Source organism: Eurypyga helias, unplaced genomic scaffold, assembly GCF_000690775.1.
Source record: "Eurypyga helias isolate BGI_N326 unplaced genomic scaffold, ASM69077v1 scaffold287, whole genome shotgun sequence".
Classification (NCBI taxonomy): domain Eukaryota; kingdom Metazoa; phylum Chordata; class Aves; order Eurypygiformes; family Eurypygidae; genus Eurypyga; species Eurypyga helias.
Window position 1 is genome coordinate 12,291 of NW_010263412.1, and position 15,215 is coordinate 27,505.

A 15,215-nucleotide genomic window follows, 5' to 3' on the forward strand; every position below is an offset into this window, starting at 1 on the left:
AACAAACGTATTTATTGCCTTTTTTTGTTTCTTAAAGGGTGTTTCCCTTGAAACAAAAAGCTGAAGGGTAACTTAAACTGCAGGAAGCCATGTTTTTCACCATACCTCTCACAGTAGAGGATCAGTAAACAGGGCAGGCGTTCAGAGTTCGGTGACGTATTGTATTTTATCCCCGTCATTTGCAGTGTTTAATAAAACTCGAACCCAAGCTGAATCCGGTCTGTTACAACCACAAAATGTTGTGGTTTGCCAGGGGAAGGGGTCTGTGTGTGGTCAGGTGAGGCCTCCAGGTATTAGGTGATCTTCATGTCAGCACTTGTCCTCAGGGTCCCTGCCCTGTAACAGAAAAGTCATGTTGAACCGGTAAGCACTGATGGCCTAAATCCAGCGGGATGAAGAACAGCAGGAGATGAGGGAGCTCTGCTTCTTGGCGTTTAAGGGAAATCAGAAACAGGCAACCATTGAAGAGGTCTGTTCTCTGTGGGGTGAAAGAAAGTCAGTGAGCCCACCGTGGCAAGTCTTTGACTTAACAAAGTGTGTGACAATTCTGATTCATTAATGACTTATTTTTTGGTTGGGGGGTTTATGTTCTAACAGTTTCATTCCTTGGCCCCATTGTACTACCGAGTTTCAGCAGCAGCCGTGATCGTTTATGATATCACCAAGCAGGTAAGACCTCCTGTACGCTTTTTGCCTGTGTTAACGCCTCTGCTTGGGCTGGAGTTGGAGTGAAAACCCACAGCCAACTGCTGAAGTATTTATATGTTAATCCTAGAAAGTCCTGCTTCTGTGTTGTTTAAACTTCATCTAGAGAAAAGGTTGGAGACTGCACTTCATCAGAGTTTCTTTGGATTTCCTCTGGCTAAGTAGACGGGATAATATCCTGCAATACTCCCTCCCACCGCCTGTGTTCTCTGTATGGAATTGAATTTGTGCTACAAAAAGCAGCTGCCTGCTTTATCAACTGAACAGGAATCCAGTTGTTTGCATATTACTGATTTTAAAACTAATGAAGTTTTAACTAAGCATATAATCTCATGTTTGCATTGTAGGACTTATGTCTCAACTTTTATTATCTCATTGCTGGTTTCAGTCTCTGACCTTTTGTCTCAACATTATTCATTTGGAGTGAAAATTGTATTTTCAGATCCTAAACTGCTCTTGCTCGTTTCTCAGGCAGAGGAGGCTAAGAGGTCCTGGCTGAATGCCTCTGCCACTGCTTTTGAAGGAAACCCCTGCTGGTAAAGCTGAGTTAGAGGAGGCATAATGGATGGATGGTCGTGACAGTTCACTAGCGTTGTATTCCCTTCCTGCCAATGGAATTATTTACTACTAGGTTGAGAGGGCTGGGTTGGTTCTCCGGTGCGTTAGTGTAATGATCTGTGGCTGGTGGCGGTGGCCGCTGTTGCGCAGCAGTACCGTTCTCCTTCGCTAATTTGCCAAGAAAAGATGAGGAAGAGTGAATCATGCTGGATTGGTACTTACTTTCAATTTAAATACCTTTACAGCTGATTTTGTAATGCATTGTAAGAACAGAATTTTGTTTTGCTAGCCTTTCTCCAAGCTCATGTGGAACAGCTCTCAGAATAAAGAGGGGAAAACAGGAGAGGAAGGTCAGCGTGTATTTTGCTTTCTGACGCTTCCTATGCAGCGCTGATCATTAAAGCAGAATGGATGGCTTTTCCCCAAATGACCGATAGTGCTTTCCCTGATACAGCCATTGCTGATATAGACACAACTCTCAAGTGCATTTCTGAAGGGGAAAAAATGATTTATAACCTATTTGGGAGCTCACTTGGAGTTTCAGTGATAATTTCAGCCATGCGTTATAAATAGTGTCTCTAGGAACAAAAGTGATTTTAATGCTGTTAGGTCATTGCTGTAAAGAAATGGAAAATTTACTGTTAAAAGGTAGGTAGCATCAAAAAGTGTTTAAATTTTGTACTTGGGAGGGAAAAAGCCAGGTGAATTGTCACCTCTCTCTTTGGTTTCATGAGTAAATTGAGGTTTAGCAGATCAGAGACTGAGAGATGCGCAGGAGAGGGGGTGACTGTGAAAGCTGTCCTGGATGTTACGGAGAATGTGATAGTGACGGTAATCTGCTGGGCAGAAGTTGAAATTAGGCAAATGAAGCTCACGTTAAAAGTGCGGGAAGTTAGCTACTAGCCAAACTCAAAAGAGCTGTGGCAGTTTCTTCATCGCAAAACATTAATTTAAAAAATACCCCAAACAATCAGTGCTGCTTTGGGGAGCCACAGGGGTAAGTGTCCAAGTTCAAGAATTAATTTAGGGAAGTCTTACGACCTGAAGTTTGAAAAGCAGATCACATAGGTAGAGCAATCTTCCAGTCTTGTGACCTGTAAAACTATTATTGCATTAATACTGTCAAAGCTGTGTCCCTCTAACTTCAGAATATAAGCAAATCCCTCAACAGAGACTAAGGTGTTAGCTTATTTGTTATTTCTCTGACTTAGGATTCATTTCATACTTTGAAGAAATGGGTGAAAGAGCTAAAAGAACATGGTCCTGAGAACATTGTAATGGCCATCGCTGGGAACAAATGTGATCTTTCTGATATCAGGTAATACATGCATTTCTCTTGTTGTTTTGATTTCAGTAATGGTATTTCCTTCCTTCAGGTAACCAATTCGGTTTGTGTTGTTGTAATAGTGTATAATTTTGGTCAGCTGTATCCAGTCTTTCCTGTCACCAGTGGTTCTACCAATGTACAACCTCACCTGCAGCAGCGCAGCTTAAACGATGTACCTGTTTGTAACCTCTCTTTTACTGCCCTTCTTGGGTATTTGTGTAATCTACCCCTTTTAGCTCCTGAGCTGCTGGGAATGGAAATTTGTTCTTTTTTTCCCCCTTTCATTCACGTTAAAAGGTGCAGAAGGTATGAAGCCACGAGCCAAACCAGCAGGGTAAAGCTAGAAGGATGGGCCTGAGGTAGGATAGTGGTGTTCACCGAGAGGCATTCAGAACCTGGGCTTTGCGCTTTGCAGCAATTGAAACTGTCCCATGAGACTGGGTGTAGAAAGTGTATTTTCATTTTTTGAGGAGTGTAGCCACAAGTACAACTTGTGTAACCAAAGAACCTCCTGGGTAAAAGGGGAGGGGGTTGAATCTGCTCCCCAGGAGAAGAGCCGAGATGATGCTATTTGGGGTGAGAGTGAAGCTACAGTCACTCTTCTTGTGTTAGCTCTCCTTTTGGGTTGCATTTATCTTTTCTGGAAATGGAAGCCCATTCTGCTGTACAGTAGTGATCCCTTGTGTCAGCCCATGACTCTGTTTCTTGCTTCCAACTATGAGTGCAGGCTCACGGGCATATTTAATGCTTTCCTCTTAGACCCTCATAGCTTCTCAGGGTTTTTCAAACATAAGCCCCAGTTGTTTTATAAGCATTATTTTGGCCCAGGTTCACCAGAGCCCTGAAGCACGTGTGTAACTTCAGGTAAGCGAAGCAGAGTTTTACTGAATCGAGGCATATAGAAGGATTGGACCTGTATAGGTCTTTGCATGATGGTTGTGGGGGTTTTTTTTGGTGTGTCCCCCCCACCCCTCTCTCAGCCATGAGCCAACCCAAAACCGTGAGTTGCTGCTTTCTGTAACACCTGGATAAGCCCTGACGCTAGAAGACTCCTAGTTTCTGTTGGGCTAAGAATCGGGGACATGGATAGTGTATTGGCATCTCCTAGATGATGTTGTGATAGGCTTGTTAACGTGAGGCAACAGAGCCCTACGAGGCAAAACTAAAGGTTTCCAAATAAGAAGTAGAAAAAAAGAGGAAAGGATGATTTATAAAAATGAAACCAAAACCCAGTTACACAAATCCGAGTTTTCAGTTGCCCCGAGAGGGAGTTACTTTAAATTTATTGCTTAAGTGTTCCCAGCAATACAGTTGCCTGATTAAACCAAGGGCGATACGTTTGGAGAGTGTGACGAATGACACCAATTGCAAAAGAATCCGTCACCAGCCCTCCCCCTGCTTTTGGTAGCATTTGCTATGGCAGCGAGCTTTGAAATACTGTTCCACCAGAGGCAGCTTAACTTGGGGGCATGAAGAAAAACCCGCAGCCCAGAAATGTTGGGAGAGTACCGGGATTCCTCACAGGGTGACAGGGATCTTCCCACAACCATGTTTTTTCTCAAACACTACCTGTTGCCTACTGATGGCCCGTTTCTTGCTCCTGTTCAACCAGTGCAGCTCTTCCATGCACAGAAGGTTCTGGTGTTGGCATGGTCCTCGCTGTCCTCCCTGAGCTCATGTCTCTCAGCCTTTTCTTTTTTTAGGGAGGGGCTTTATTCTCCCCATAATTATGATTAGTTTTGAGAATATTTTTTTTTCATGCAGTTATTCTTTCTGCATTCCCCCTGTCCTTTTTTTGTTTCTAAAGTCATCCAGTGATGTTTCCGAAGAGATTTTGGTGGAAAAATAAAGAGCAGATTACCTCTTACGTGATATGTTTTCACAGTTCTTCCAGAAACCTGATTGCTTATGCAGTACATGCAGCTGTATGCATTCTCTGGCTGCTTGATTTACTTGGAATTTACTTCAGTAAAAATGATTTTTAGGTGAAATGTGTCACCAGTTTATCAGGTTGTTTCCAATGAGCAGAAAATAAACGTGCCTTTTGGGCACAGAGAATTTAAAAATAAGATGATGGCACAGGAGCCAGCTGCTCTTTGTAGGCATTTTTGGCATCTCTCTCTAGTTTTGTAGAACTTTTGGCAGATGTTTTGCTGGGTATGAGTGAGACAGCTCTTTTTAAGACCATCGTAAATCGTTGCTAAAGAGGAGAAGCTGACCCAGTTCAAGTTGATTTGATTCTGCCATCTCTGTGACTGCAGGAGATAACGTAAGGAGGACCGAATGGAAGCAATAAGAACTGATTCTCTTCCTTTGGGAAAAGACTGGCACTATTTCTCATAATCATTTGTCATGTTACCTTCCTCATTCAGCTTCTAAAATTTGGTTTTTAGCTGCCAAGATGGATTTGGGACACTCTTGGGTCATGCTGCTTTTCTCAGTGTTGTTAATAGGCTATCAGCAGGTTTTGGCACTGTTGAAGTAAAATTCCTTCTCCACTCTGAAGGAGTTTCTGCAGGTAGGCAGGCAATCTTCTTTAGTATAAATCTTCAACTTTGTTATAGTACTGTCAACTCCAGTGCTGTTGAGCGTTTGGCGTGCTTCTAAATAACAGGCTTTTCCTTCTCATACGTGTTCTGTCCTTCTGACAGGCCAGTTGAAAGTAGTTTCAGAGACAGGAGCTGAGACTTCAATGTTAGAATGTTGTTTGTGTCCAAAATACTTTCTGAGCATTATAGAAGTCAGTAGTCATAACAGCAGCTAAGAAATGTTTATGTCCCTAAAAGTATGGTGCACATTCTTAACAAATTGTGTTCACTGGAAATTACCAGATCCTCAGTTAGAGAGTTCAGCAGAATGTCATGCTCGGATCCTCCCTCTGTACGTTCAGAGTATTTCTTTATTCAGTAATTATTAAGAAAATCTCAAGGGAGACTGAATCAATAGAATTATTTGGAAAGGATAAAATGAAGTATTTGACATCATTCAAAATAGGTATTCCCGTAACTTTCCCCTTAGTCCTGGAACAACACTTTCTTAGCACTCTGTTGGTGGTTCTTGACGCCTTCTCTCTTCGCCCCTTCTTGGGTGTATTCACCTCTCTGCTTGGAGTTCAAGCATTTGTGCTTTTCCTTTTTGATGAGGTAGCATCTTAGCAAGGTTGACATCCAGATTATGATAACTCCACTTGCCTTCTCGGTGCCGGCAGCACTGGGTGGCCTGATGCGTGTTGCCCACATGCCGTGGACGTTTGTAGGCTTCCTGTAAAAATGTCATCAGAGAAGGCTGAGAGGTTTTGTGATGCTTCCTTGGAATATTGTCACTTGCTGCTGTTTTACCTTTTCCTTTGTTCCTGAACTTTGCTTTCTCATCTAAATTACAGCAGGTTGAAAGTCTTCATTAAATAAGAAGGATGTAGACTGATTGTAGCAAGTCCAGAGGAGGTCCACAAGGTGCTCAGAGCGCTGGAGCCCCTCTGCTATGGGGACAGGCTGAGAGAGGTGGGCTTGTTCAGCCTGAAGAAGAGAAGGCTCCGGGGAGACCTTATAGCTCCTTCCAGTACCTGAAGGGGCTACAAGGAAGCTGGGGGAGACTTTCTACAAGGGCCTGTAGTGACAGGACAAGGGGGAATGGGTTTAAATTGAAAGTGGGGAGGTTTAGATTAGATATCAGGAAGAAGCTCTTCCTGGAGAGGGTGGTGAAGCACTGGAACAGGTTGCCCAGAGAAGCTGTGGATGCCCCATCCCTGGAAGTGTTCAAGGCCAGGCTGGATGAGGCTTTGAGCAACCTGGTCTAGTGGAAGGTGTCCCTGTCCATGGCAGGGGGGTTGGAACTAGATGGTCTTTAAGGTCCCTTCCAACCCAATAGTAAGCATTCCCCTTACTATTTCAAACAACAATAAAGGAAGAAATTTGAGAAGACAGGGTTATTTGTGATAGAATGGTTTGGGTACTCCAGGTGGGGTCTCACAAGAGCAGAGTAGAGGGGGGAATCCCCTCCCTTGAGTCTTCTCCCATGCTGACCTTGGTCTAAATGCCATAGGAAGAAGAAAGATAGTACTACTTTTGCAGGGAAGAGGAGCATACTAATGCCTTTCTGATTAGGCTGTTTTTGAGGTCTTTCCCCCCCCAAAATTAACCTGCTTTTTAAAAATTTGGTTTCTTTTTATTTGTGAACTTTTTTTTTTTCTTTTGTAGGGAGGTTCCTATGAAGGATGCCAAAGAATATGCAGAGTCTATAGGTGCAATTGTTGTTGAAACCAGTGCAAAGAATGCTGTTAACATTGAAGAACTTTTCCAAGGAATCAGTAAGTGCTCCCTCTATTTATCTATTTATTTATTAAATTATCCAGCAATCCATTTGTTTGTTTGTTTCTCTATTTATTCACTTACCTGCAATTGTTCGGAGGTCTTCTGAAAATAGCTGTCTGTTTTGGGTCTATAAACTTTTTTCCTAAGGACGTAAAGAAATCCACTGGGCCAGTGGTATGGCTGCTGTTTATGCAGCTGTAAATTGACTAACTTTGAATATGCCAGAGCAAAACATGGTAGACAGTAGATATGGGGTAAGTCTGTTCCTTCTAAATCTGCATATAAATCCTGACCTGGGTCACATCTTCTGTTGCAGACCAAGCCTGCTGTAGAGGCGATACTGTTGATCTTATCATCAAGTTGATAAAAACTTGAATGCTGAGAGATGTGCCTGGAGGGCTACGATAAGCAGAAAACAGTCATTGCGGTGGAATCCGTTTAAAAAAAATATTTTCTCTCCAGGTCTTCTAAACACGATGAGACTGACATTCCTCGTGAGGAGAAGAAAAAATGTATTGTTCAGCTTGCCTTCTAGGGGTTCCAGTTTTGGTCTCTGGCTGCAAGTGGGAAGGACTTGGAGGGCTGGAAGGGGTATCAGGAGACCTTCAGTCCAACTTCCCGCTCAAAGCAGACTTGATAGTGAATTCAGACCAGGTTCCTCGGGCTATTGTCTAGCTGGGCCCAAGAGCAGAGGTTCCGCAGCCTCTCTGAGCAGCAGAGTCCAGTGTTTAAATAGCCCTTGCAGTGGCATCCCCCCCGCCGTGTATCAAGTCATAACCTCTCCTGATTCAAATCACGGCCATCGTTACTCGTTGTCCTGGAAGCCTGTCAGTGAAGAGCCTGGCTGTGTCTTCTCCGCAGCCCTCCCCACAGGTACTGGCAGGCAGCTTTGCGGTGCCCCAAAGCCATCTCACCTCCAGGCAGAACAGGCCCCATTTCCTCAGTCTCTCCTCACGGGGCAAGAGCTCCAGCCCCCTTGGCTGTCTTGATGTCCCTTCTCTGAACTTGCGCCAGTTTGTCAGCATTTTTCTTGTATCTTGGGGACCAAAACGGTATGCGTTACCCAGCTTGTGTGAGACCGTATCTAGAAGGAGATAACCACTTCACCTGATCTGCTGGCTTGGCTCTTGTTGGCGTGAGTTAAGATGCCGTCTTTGCTGCCAGGGCGTGCTGCTGCCCCGTGCTCACCGTGCTGCCCCTCTTTTTGGCAGAGCTGCTTCCCAGGCAGCCAGCCCCCAGCCATCATATGAGACAGCTATGAGACATCATAGCTAAAGGCTCTTCCTTCCCAGAAGCAGGGCTTGGCATTTGTCCTTTCTGAACCACATAAGGCTCCTGTTGGCCCATTCCTCTCTCCAGCCTAAGGCCCTCTCAACAGTAGCCCTGCCCTCAAGGGTGTGGAACGCTCCTCTCAGTTGGGGACCACCTGAGGGTTGAAGTGGATAAAAATTTTTTCCTTTTTCAGGCCACTAATAAAAGGTATTAAACAAGGAACTCCACTTGTAACTGACCTACAGGTAGATACATACTGTTTACTACTGTCCTTTAAGTCTGATGATCCAGCTAGTTTTTCACACAGGTAACAGTCTGCCTATCTAGACTATGATATCCCAACTTGGATGTACCAGGATGCCATAGGAGAAAGTATCAAAAACCTTGCTAAAGCCATGGTAGAACACATCCAGTGCTGTCGCTCAATCAGATCTAGTCATACTATCATTTAGGGCAACCAGGTTGATTGGACATGGTTTACCCTCAGTAAGTCCATGCTGACTAGTCCCAGTCACCTTCTTCACCTTTATGTGCTCAGAAGCAGCTTCTGAGAGGATGTGCTCCGTGGTTTTCTCAAGAAGCAGAGTGAGGCTAACCAACCTGCAGATCCGTGGTTTGCTATTCCCCTTTTTGAAGACGGACAGAATATCCTTCAGTCACAGGAGACCTCCCTCGTTCTCCACCACCTTTCAAAAATGATAGGCGTGATGGAGAATGGCCGTGCAGTGACATTGGCTTGCTCACCCTGCATCCTCAGGCTTGTATGGGTTGAGATTTAAGAGCTCCATGACTTGATGGTCTTCCACTACTGGCGGTTCCTGCTCTCCCTGAATCCTGTTTTGGGGTGCAGAGGCCTAGGAGACAGCATGCCCAGAAACTCAACTTTGTTTCCCTTAAGTTTCAGGGGGGAGGGGTTATTAATTTTATTTTACATACTCATAATGAGCTCATATTACCTACCACGCTTTGAGATGGGGCCTGTTCAAGCGTTTGCTTCGCGGGCATGGGCTGTATTTGAAACGGTTCATGAGAACTGATATTCCTAGAATGCACTACCTTTCCTTTACCTCCTTCGGAAAAGGAGGAGTGTGTAACACGGCTGTGTGGAGGAACCGGTTCTTCCTTGTGACACTTGACTCGATGGTCTGATCCGATGCTTGTAAATGTTCTCACGGAGAAGCTCATCCTTGCCACGTAATTAGATGATTAGTTTCCGTCTTTGATAGGCAGTGCTGCAGCTGGCAGCGTGCACTGTCCCTAATAATGGATATAATAGATGAGGAAAATCAGCTAAATTAAGTTTAGTGTGAACTAGATACCCAGGCAAGTGCACTTAATTCCGCAGGCAATTATTTCTATATATAGAAATATTTAGTCTCGGTGGATGTACTCGTGACCTTACCAAGTACTCGGTGGAGAGAAGGGAGAGAGTTGGCAGTCTGTGTTTAGAGAAACGTAGTGGAAACCAAGTGAGAAATGCTTGATTAGCAGGAGAATTAATTAGTATGATCATGACTGGGCAGAGGGGATGGGTGACGGACGTTTTACACCCCTTCAGTCTCTGTGCAATTTCCAAAAAAGGTCTGAGTGTGCCTAAGTTGCACGGCAGCGTTTCTGCCTTTTCAGGGTGAAGTCTCTCTGTGGCCACGTCTCCTGCCCTGTTGACTAACGGGGTGTGTGTGGGGGGTGCTCCAGAAGTCGTGCTGCAGCTTCGGTTTGGCTCTGACGCTTCCCGAGAGTGCGTGCCCGTCTCTTTGTGCTGCTGTAGAGGGGCAGCTCCCCGCCCCCTGAACAGGGAGACAGAAGCCTCTCTTTACCCTGGGTCTTGTAGGCAGACTGTATGTGTTGCCTGGATTTGGAAGGATATTCCAATATTCGTGGAAAATTTCTCCATTAAAAACCTTCTTGAAATTGATACCCCAGACAGAAAGGGTAGACTACACTTTAATTGAGCTAAAAATTTTACCTCCCGCTTGCTTACACTTTTCATTTCCCAGGGGTATTGTACCATAATCATTTTTTTTCCTTCCTAAGGTGTCTAACAACTGTCTCTTTTCCAGGGAGAATGTTGTGAATGGAGTGAAACAGTGTAATGGGGAAAAATTACTCAGCGTAATGATATAAAGAAGGCGGAAAATAAAAGGGGAACTGGGGTGTTTTGCTGACAGCCAGATAGATCTTGGAGAAATGGTTATAGAGATTATAGATAATTTCTAAGGTGGTTATATTACACACTTAACAAGGTTTTCTTTAAGTTTTTCCTCAGGATTCGACTGCTTTGAGGGATGTCTTAGTAGCACACTCTGAACGCAAATCCGTTGTCCTTAATTTTTCTCAAGAAAATAAGAAATGGGAAAGACTAGAATCAGTAAAAGTTTCTGATTTTTTTGAAGACGGGGCAAATCTGGCAGGAAGAGGGGGGGGACTCTGCAGCTGGTGTAAGCAGGCAGATAAGGCTGAGGAGGCAGACCGGGCACAAGAGTCTGCAAAGGCGGCGTTCTCCGTGCTGGAGAGGGTTCACTGGCGCAGCTCCTGGCTGTTGTGCCGGTGTGCTTTCAGACTCGCTCAGAGTGAATCCGAAATCCCAGAGGGACAACAGCCAGGAGCTGCATCAAGCCGCTGCGCTCAGCCTGGTTACATCTAGCAGCGCCTGGGAGCAGGCTTGCTGCGACTGCGAAACACCACGTGGCTGTTTCATTTCCCTGTAAACAAGGAAAGAATATTTTCAGTACAGTTGTATTTTAGCCCACTTGGGCTAATTTTTTCCCAGTGTCTTTCCTGAAAGGTTCTTGACATAAAAAGGGCTTAAGATTATAGTGGGTTTTCATGTGTTCCAGTAGTTGTTCTTTAAGAGCTGAGTGTCTGTAGGATCAAATGTTATTAATTTTTCATTCCCAGCCTTAGAAGAATCATAGGCACAGAGGTGCTAGTTTATACTTCAGCGGCAGCAAAAATGCCAGGAATGTATTAGACGGTAGCAGCATAACATGGGATAAAGTTGTGCCTGTGCAGGGGGTCATACCAGTTCTGTATTTGTCCCTTCTTGGTTGTGGAGCTTTATTCCACTGAGCACCGCTTGTGCCCGGGAAGGCAGCCCGGTGACTAAAAGAGCTGCCCCGAGCGTGCTGTCTTTGGGTCGCGATCACACCCCTGCAGTCTGTCAGACACCCGTTGGCTTGACAACCCAAACAAGCCTTAGTTATCCCATTCAGATCTGGCACCCACCCAGCTGTTCCACTTCGGCGTGTGTTGTTGTTACCTGAGCGCGAAGGTGCCCCAGATACGGGTTAGGAGCTGACGTAAACGCCGTCCTCCGTGAGTGAGGGAGCCGAGGCTGTACCTCCCAGGCAGATACTGGTCTGTGTCAGTAGGTCCAAAGGTAACCAGGCGGTGGGACGAGGAAGCCGCTGAAGGATACCTAAGTGAAATGTGAAATGAACTCGTGCTTAAACAAAAAAAAAAAAAAAAATAATCAAAAAAAAAAAATTATGATGGGTGTTGGTTTTTTCTTTTTTTTTTTTGAAGTCTGGCAAATGTTGGAGATGGGTGTGCTGCCAGTGGGGGCAAGATTGAAGTATTTCAGTATCTTCTCTCAATGATGAGAGGGAGGATCGGAGTCCCTCTGTGGAAAAATGAGTTGTCAGCACGCTCGATCTTACCGATGCTAGTACTGTGAGAAGGAGAGACAAGCTGAGATTTACAAATCCACATAAGGATGTTCTTCCCAGCCGGGGCTTCCTAATTAGGGCAGAGAGTTTCTGTCTCGGTATACAGCCTTTCATGTGGTAAATGCTCAGTTATAAATGTATGAAGCTATTGATTTCCTGATGCCTTGCCAGCAGCTTGTAGATTGAATATTTAATGTAACCCAAATACTCGTTTCCTAGAAATACTGGGAGATTTAAAAAAAACCAAACCCAGCCCCTAGAGCTCACAGTTTAACCAGTTGAATACTGGACAAACGAGAGAGGAATGTGTGAAACACCTGTCTCTGTAAGGGGGTGGGGTGGGGGGATCCTTTCCTGCGGATGTTCAGTGTTCGCACTGACTCAAACGGGCTTGGGGGGATGGGATTGCAGATGGACAACTGTTGAGCTCTGTGGAAGTTTGATGTTTTTGATCCTGTTACCTGCTGATGTGCTGATCCGTTAACTGCTGTGAAGAGGGCTACCAAAGGCATTTAAAGAAAAGCAAGTACGTTTATGTTGCAAAGCAATTTACACATCCCACTTTTAAGGCAGCCCAAGCTCATAATGGATTTTTTGTAGGAGCTTTCCACCTGCTGTGGAAGGATGGAAAAGAAAAACGTTGTCCCAAATTACAAGTATTTGAGAGTATATTCTTTACAGTCTATGCTCCCTGTATTTCTAGGTTTAGGTCTCTTCTTGCTTTCAAATTTTAATAAATGTAGCAAAACTTACTGGCCTTTGGACTACTCTTAGACTTGTGAGGTCCTGGATTTCTCTCCAACCCTATAGGAGAACTCTTTAATATAAACTAATAAATAAACCGGAACAGCCCAGAGTTAATTAGAGCAGGGCCTCAGATCAAGGTTGGATCTCTTAGTCATTAAAGTCGTTAGGAATTCTGTTGTTTACTTTAATGCATGTCAGATATGAATATTGGTGGGGTTTGTTTCTTGCAGATTTTAATTAAATGGGCAAAATCTAGCTGTATTGGTGCTTGCCCTAGCAAGAATTTCAGTGTCAGCAATCTTTTCTTTTGCTTAAGAGAAACAAAACCAAAAAACCAAAAACCCAACACAACTTTTTTTTTTTTTTCCTTGCATGGAGAAGCTGTTAGGTATTGGAAGTATGAAAATAATTGCAAGTTAACTATGTTTAGTTATGCAATATCCTTTATGCAAGGTAGCACATATTTACAATGAAGACCTACAACATGAAGTAAACAACAGTCGTCTCTGTCAGCTGGGGAGATGCTGCTTCACAGCAGGTGTAGGGGAGAAAAAGTAAGCAGAGGCTGAGTAGTGGGCTGAGCTTTATAAACCATGTGAGGGATATAGGGAACTTCGAAAATACCACTGAGACTGGTTTCAAAGGATGTAAGGATTTAGGGAGGGAAGAAGTGAGGCTGCTGTAAGTCCTACAGGTGCAGAAAGAGTCTTGTGTACAAATGCCAAAACTGTTGGAGAAGAGGAAGCTCTGGGGGGACCTTATTGCAGCCTTCCAGTACCTGAAGGGGCCTACAAGGAAGCTGGGGGAGACTTTTTACAAGGGCCTGTAGTGTCAGGACAAGGGGTAACGGGTTTAAATTGCAAGTGGGGAGGTTTAGGTTAGACATCAGGAAGAAGTTCTTCCCGGAGAGGGTGGTGAAGCACTGGAACAGGTTGCCCAGAGAAGTTGTGGATGCCCCATCCCTGGAAGTGTTCAAGGCCAGGCTGGATGAGGCTTTGAGCAACCTGGTCTAGTGGAAGGTGTCCCTGCCCATGGCAGGGGGCTTGGAACTAGATGGTCTTTAAGGTCCCTTCCAACCCAAACCATTCTGTGATGTGCCTGCTTTGTTCTGTCAGATGGCCCTGCTTTATTGATGAGGTTTATAGAGAGCAGTGCTTTGCCGGGCCTCACCTTGCTGTGATACAGCCAGCAATTTTAGGAGTTGGTTCTGGCCATTATATAGCTGTTGTAGCACTATGTGAGGAAGTCAGCCTTTTTTGAGGTGAGCCACAGCAGTCGCATCATCAGGATGCTGTGGGGGCTGTTGGGTTGCTACTCAGGAGCCAAGTGAAATGTATTTCACATCGTGTGCTAAAAAAAAAAAATCTCCCCCTCCCTCAGTCCCCTAAAAAAAATGAAGTTGTACATGAGTTGCACACGATTTTCAGAGAACAGGTGGGGTGAATGTGCAGAAAACCACTGTGCAGCACCGTGATGTCTTGCTTCTTACCCTTAGCAGAACTGTTGTCGTTGTGTTAGATACTGGGACTGTGCTTCTTTTGGACTGGGACGTCATCATCCGGATGTGCCAGCTCAGGTCGATCACGTTGCAGAACATCGCATCCACTTTCCGTTCGGCTACACGCTGAATGGGTATCGGTGCATTGCCCTGTTGTGTTTGTCCCTTGGTCGGTGTGGTAAGCAGTTGGCTTTTTTCCTTACGCTCAAATTAAGGCTGTTCCCAAGCTCTCCCGCAGCCTTGTACAGCTCAAGAATGAAACTGTTTAATGGTAAAACCACAAACAAACCCCAGAAGCCCAACTCCAAGCCTGATTTTACTGGGCTAATGGATGTCACAGGTTATAACTGGAACATCGCATTCAAAAATGCACAAAGAGAGCAGGTTTTATTACTGTGATGATGCATCCCGCTTCCAGCTGCAGCAGAGCAATCTCCATCTGCCTGCCTTCCTGTTCTGCTCACAGGGCTGTCACCCAGGCCCTGTTGCCTCTCTTGCTTCCCTACTCTGGTTTTCATCTCATTTTGTTTACCTGTTGATCCACCCTCCCATTTCCCAATCTCTCTGCCTCTGGCACTCTCAGAACTGCAACTCCCAGAGTGCCGATTAATCTCTTGACAGTAACAAGTCTCACATTCAGTAGCAGGGGTTGGAACTGTACCGGGCATTGGAGCAGACTCTGCCCTTCCACCTGGGCTGCCTCAGCCTGACTGAAACACTCCAGAAAGGAGGAGATGCAATTGCCTTAGTGCTTCCCACCTGTTAACCTGGGTGATCCACTTCAGAACCACGACAGTTTCGGTAACCCTACCTTTGAGCAGTCTCTTGTGTCCAGTGGTGTAGTGGTATCATGCAAGATTCCCATTCTTGTGACCCGGGTTCGATTCCCGGCTGGTGCAGGAAAAAATCCTTTATCTCCCACCCTGAGCAGCAGCTGCAGCCCTAGAATTTCTATATAATCAAAACACCCTGAGCTGCTCCAAAAAGCTGGGGTAAACCATGACACTAGGGCTATTAGAGCTTCTGCAATGTCTTTGAAAAATGCCTGTATGTAAACCAGACAGTCATGGCTTTCAGACTCCCTCTAGGTCATATTTTGGCAATCAATCCTTTATCTCCCACCCTGAGCA

At 44.9% G+C, this 15,215-nt stretch overlaps 1 protein-coding gene and 1 non-coding gene across 2 annotated transcripts; both read left to right on the top strand.

Moving 5' to 3' along the window:
• Nucleotides 1-597: 597 nt before the first annotated feature.
• Nucleotides 598-6,896, top strand: RAB31 (RAB31, member RAS oncogene family; the record flags this gene model as incomplete). Its single annotated transcript, XM_010156007.1, has 3 exons — nt 598-669; nt 2,475-2,581; nt 6,787-6,896. Coding segments are annotated over 3 exons (289 nt in total), but the record flags the coding sequence as incomplete, so codon positions are not given.
• An 8,017-nt stretch (nt 6,897-14,913) lies between these two features.
• Nucleotides 14,914-14,985, top strand: TRNAG-CCC. The gene has a single exon. It is a non-coding gene; the product is annotated as a tRNA-Gly (tRNA).
• The last annotated feature ends 230 nt before the right edge of the window (nt 14,986-15,215 follow it).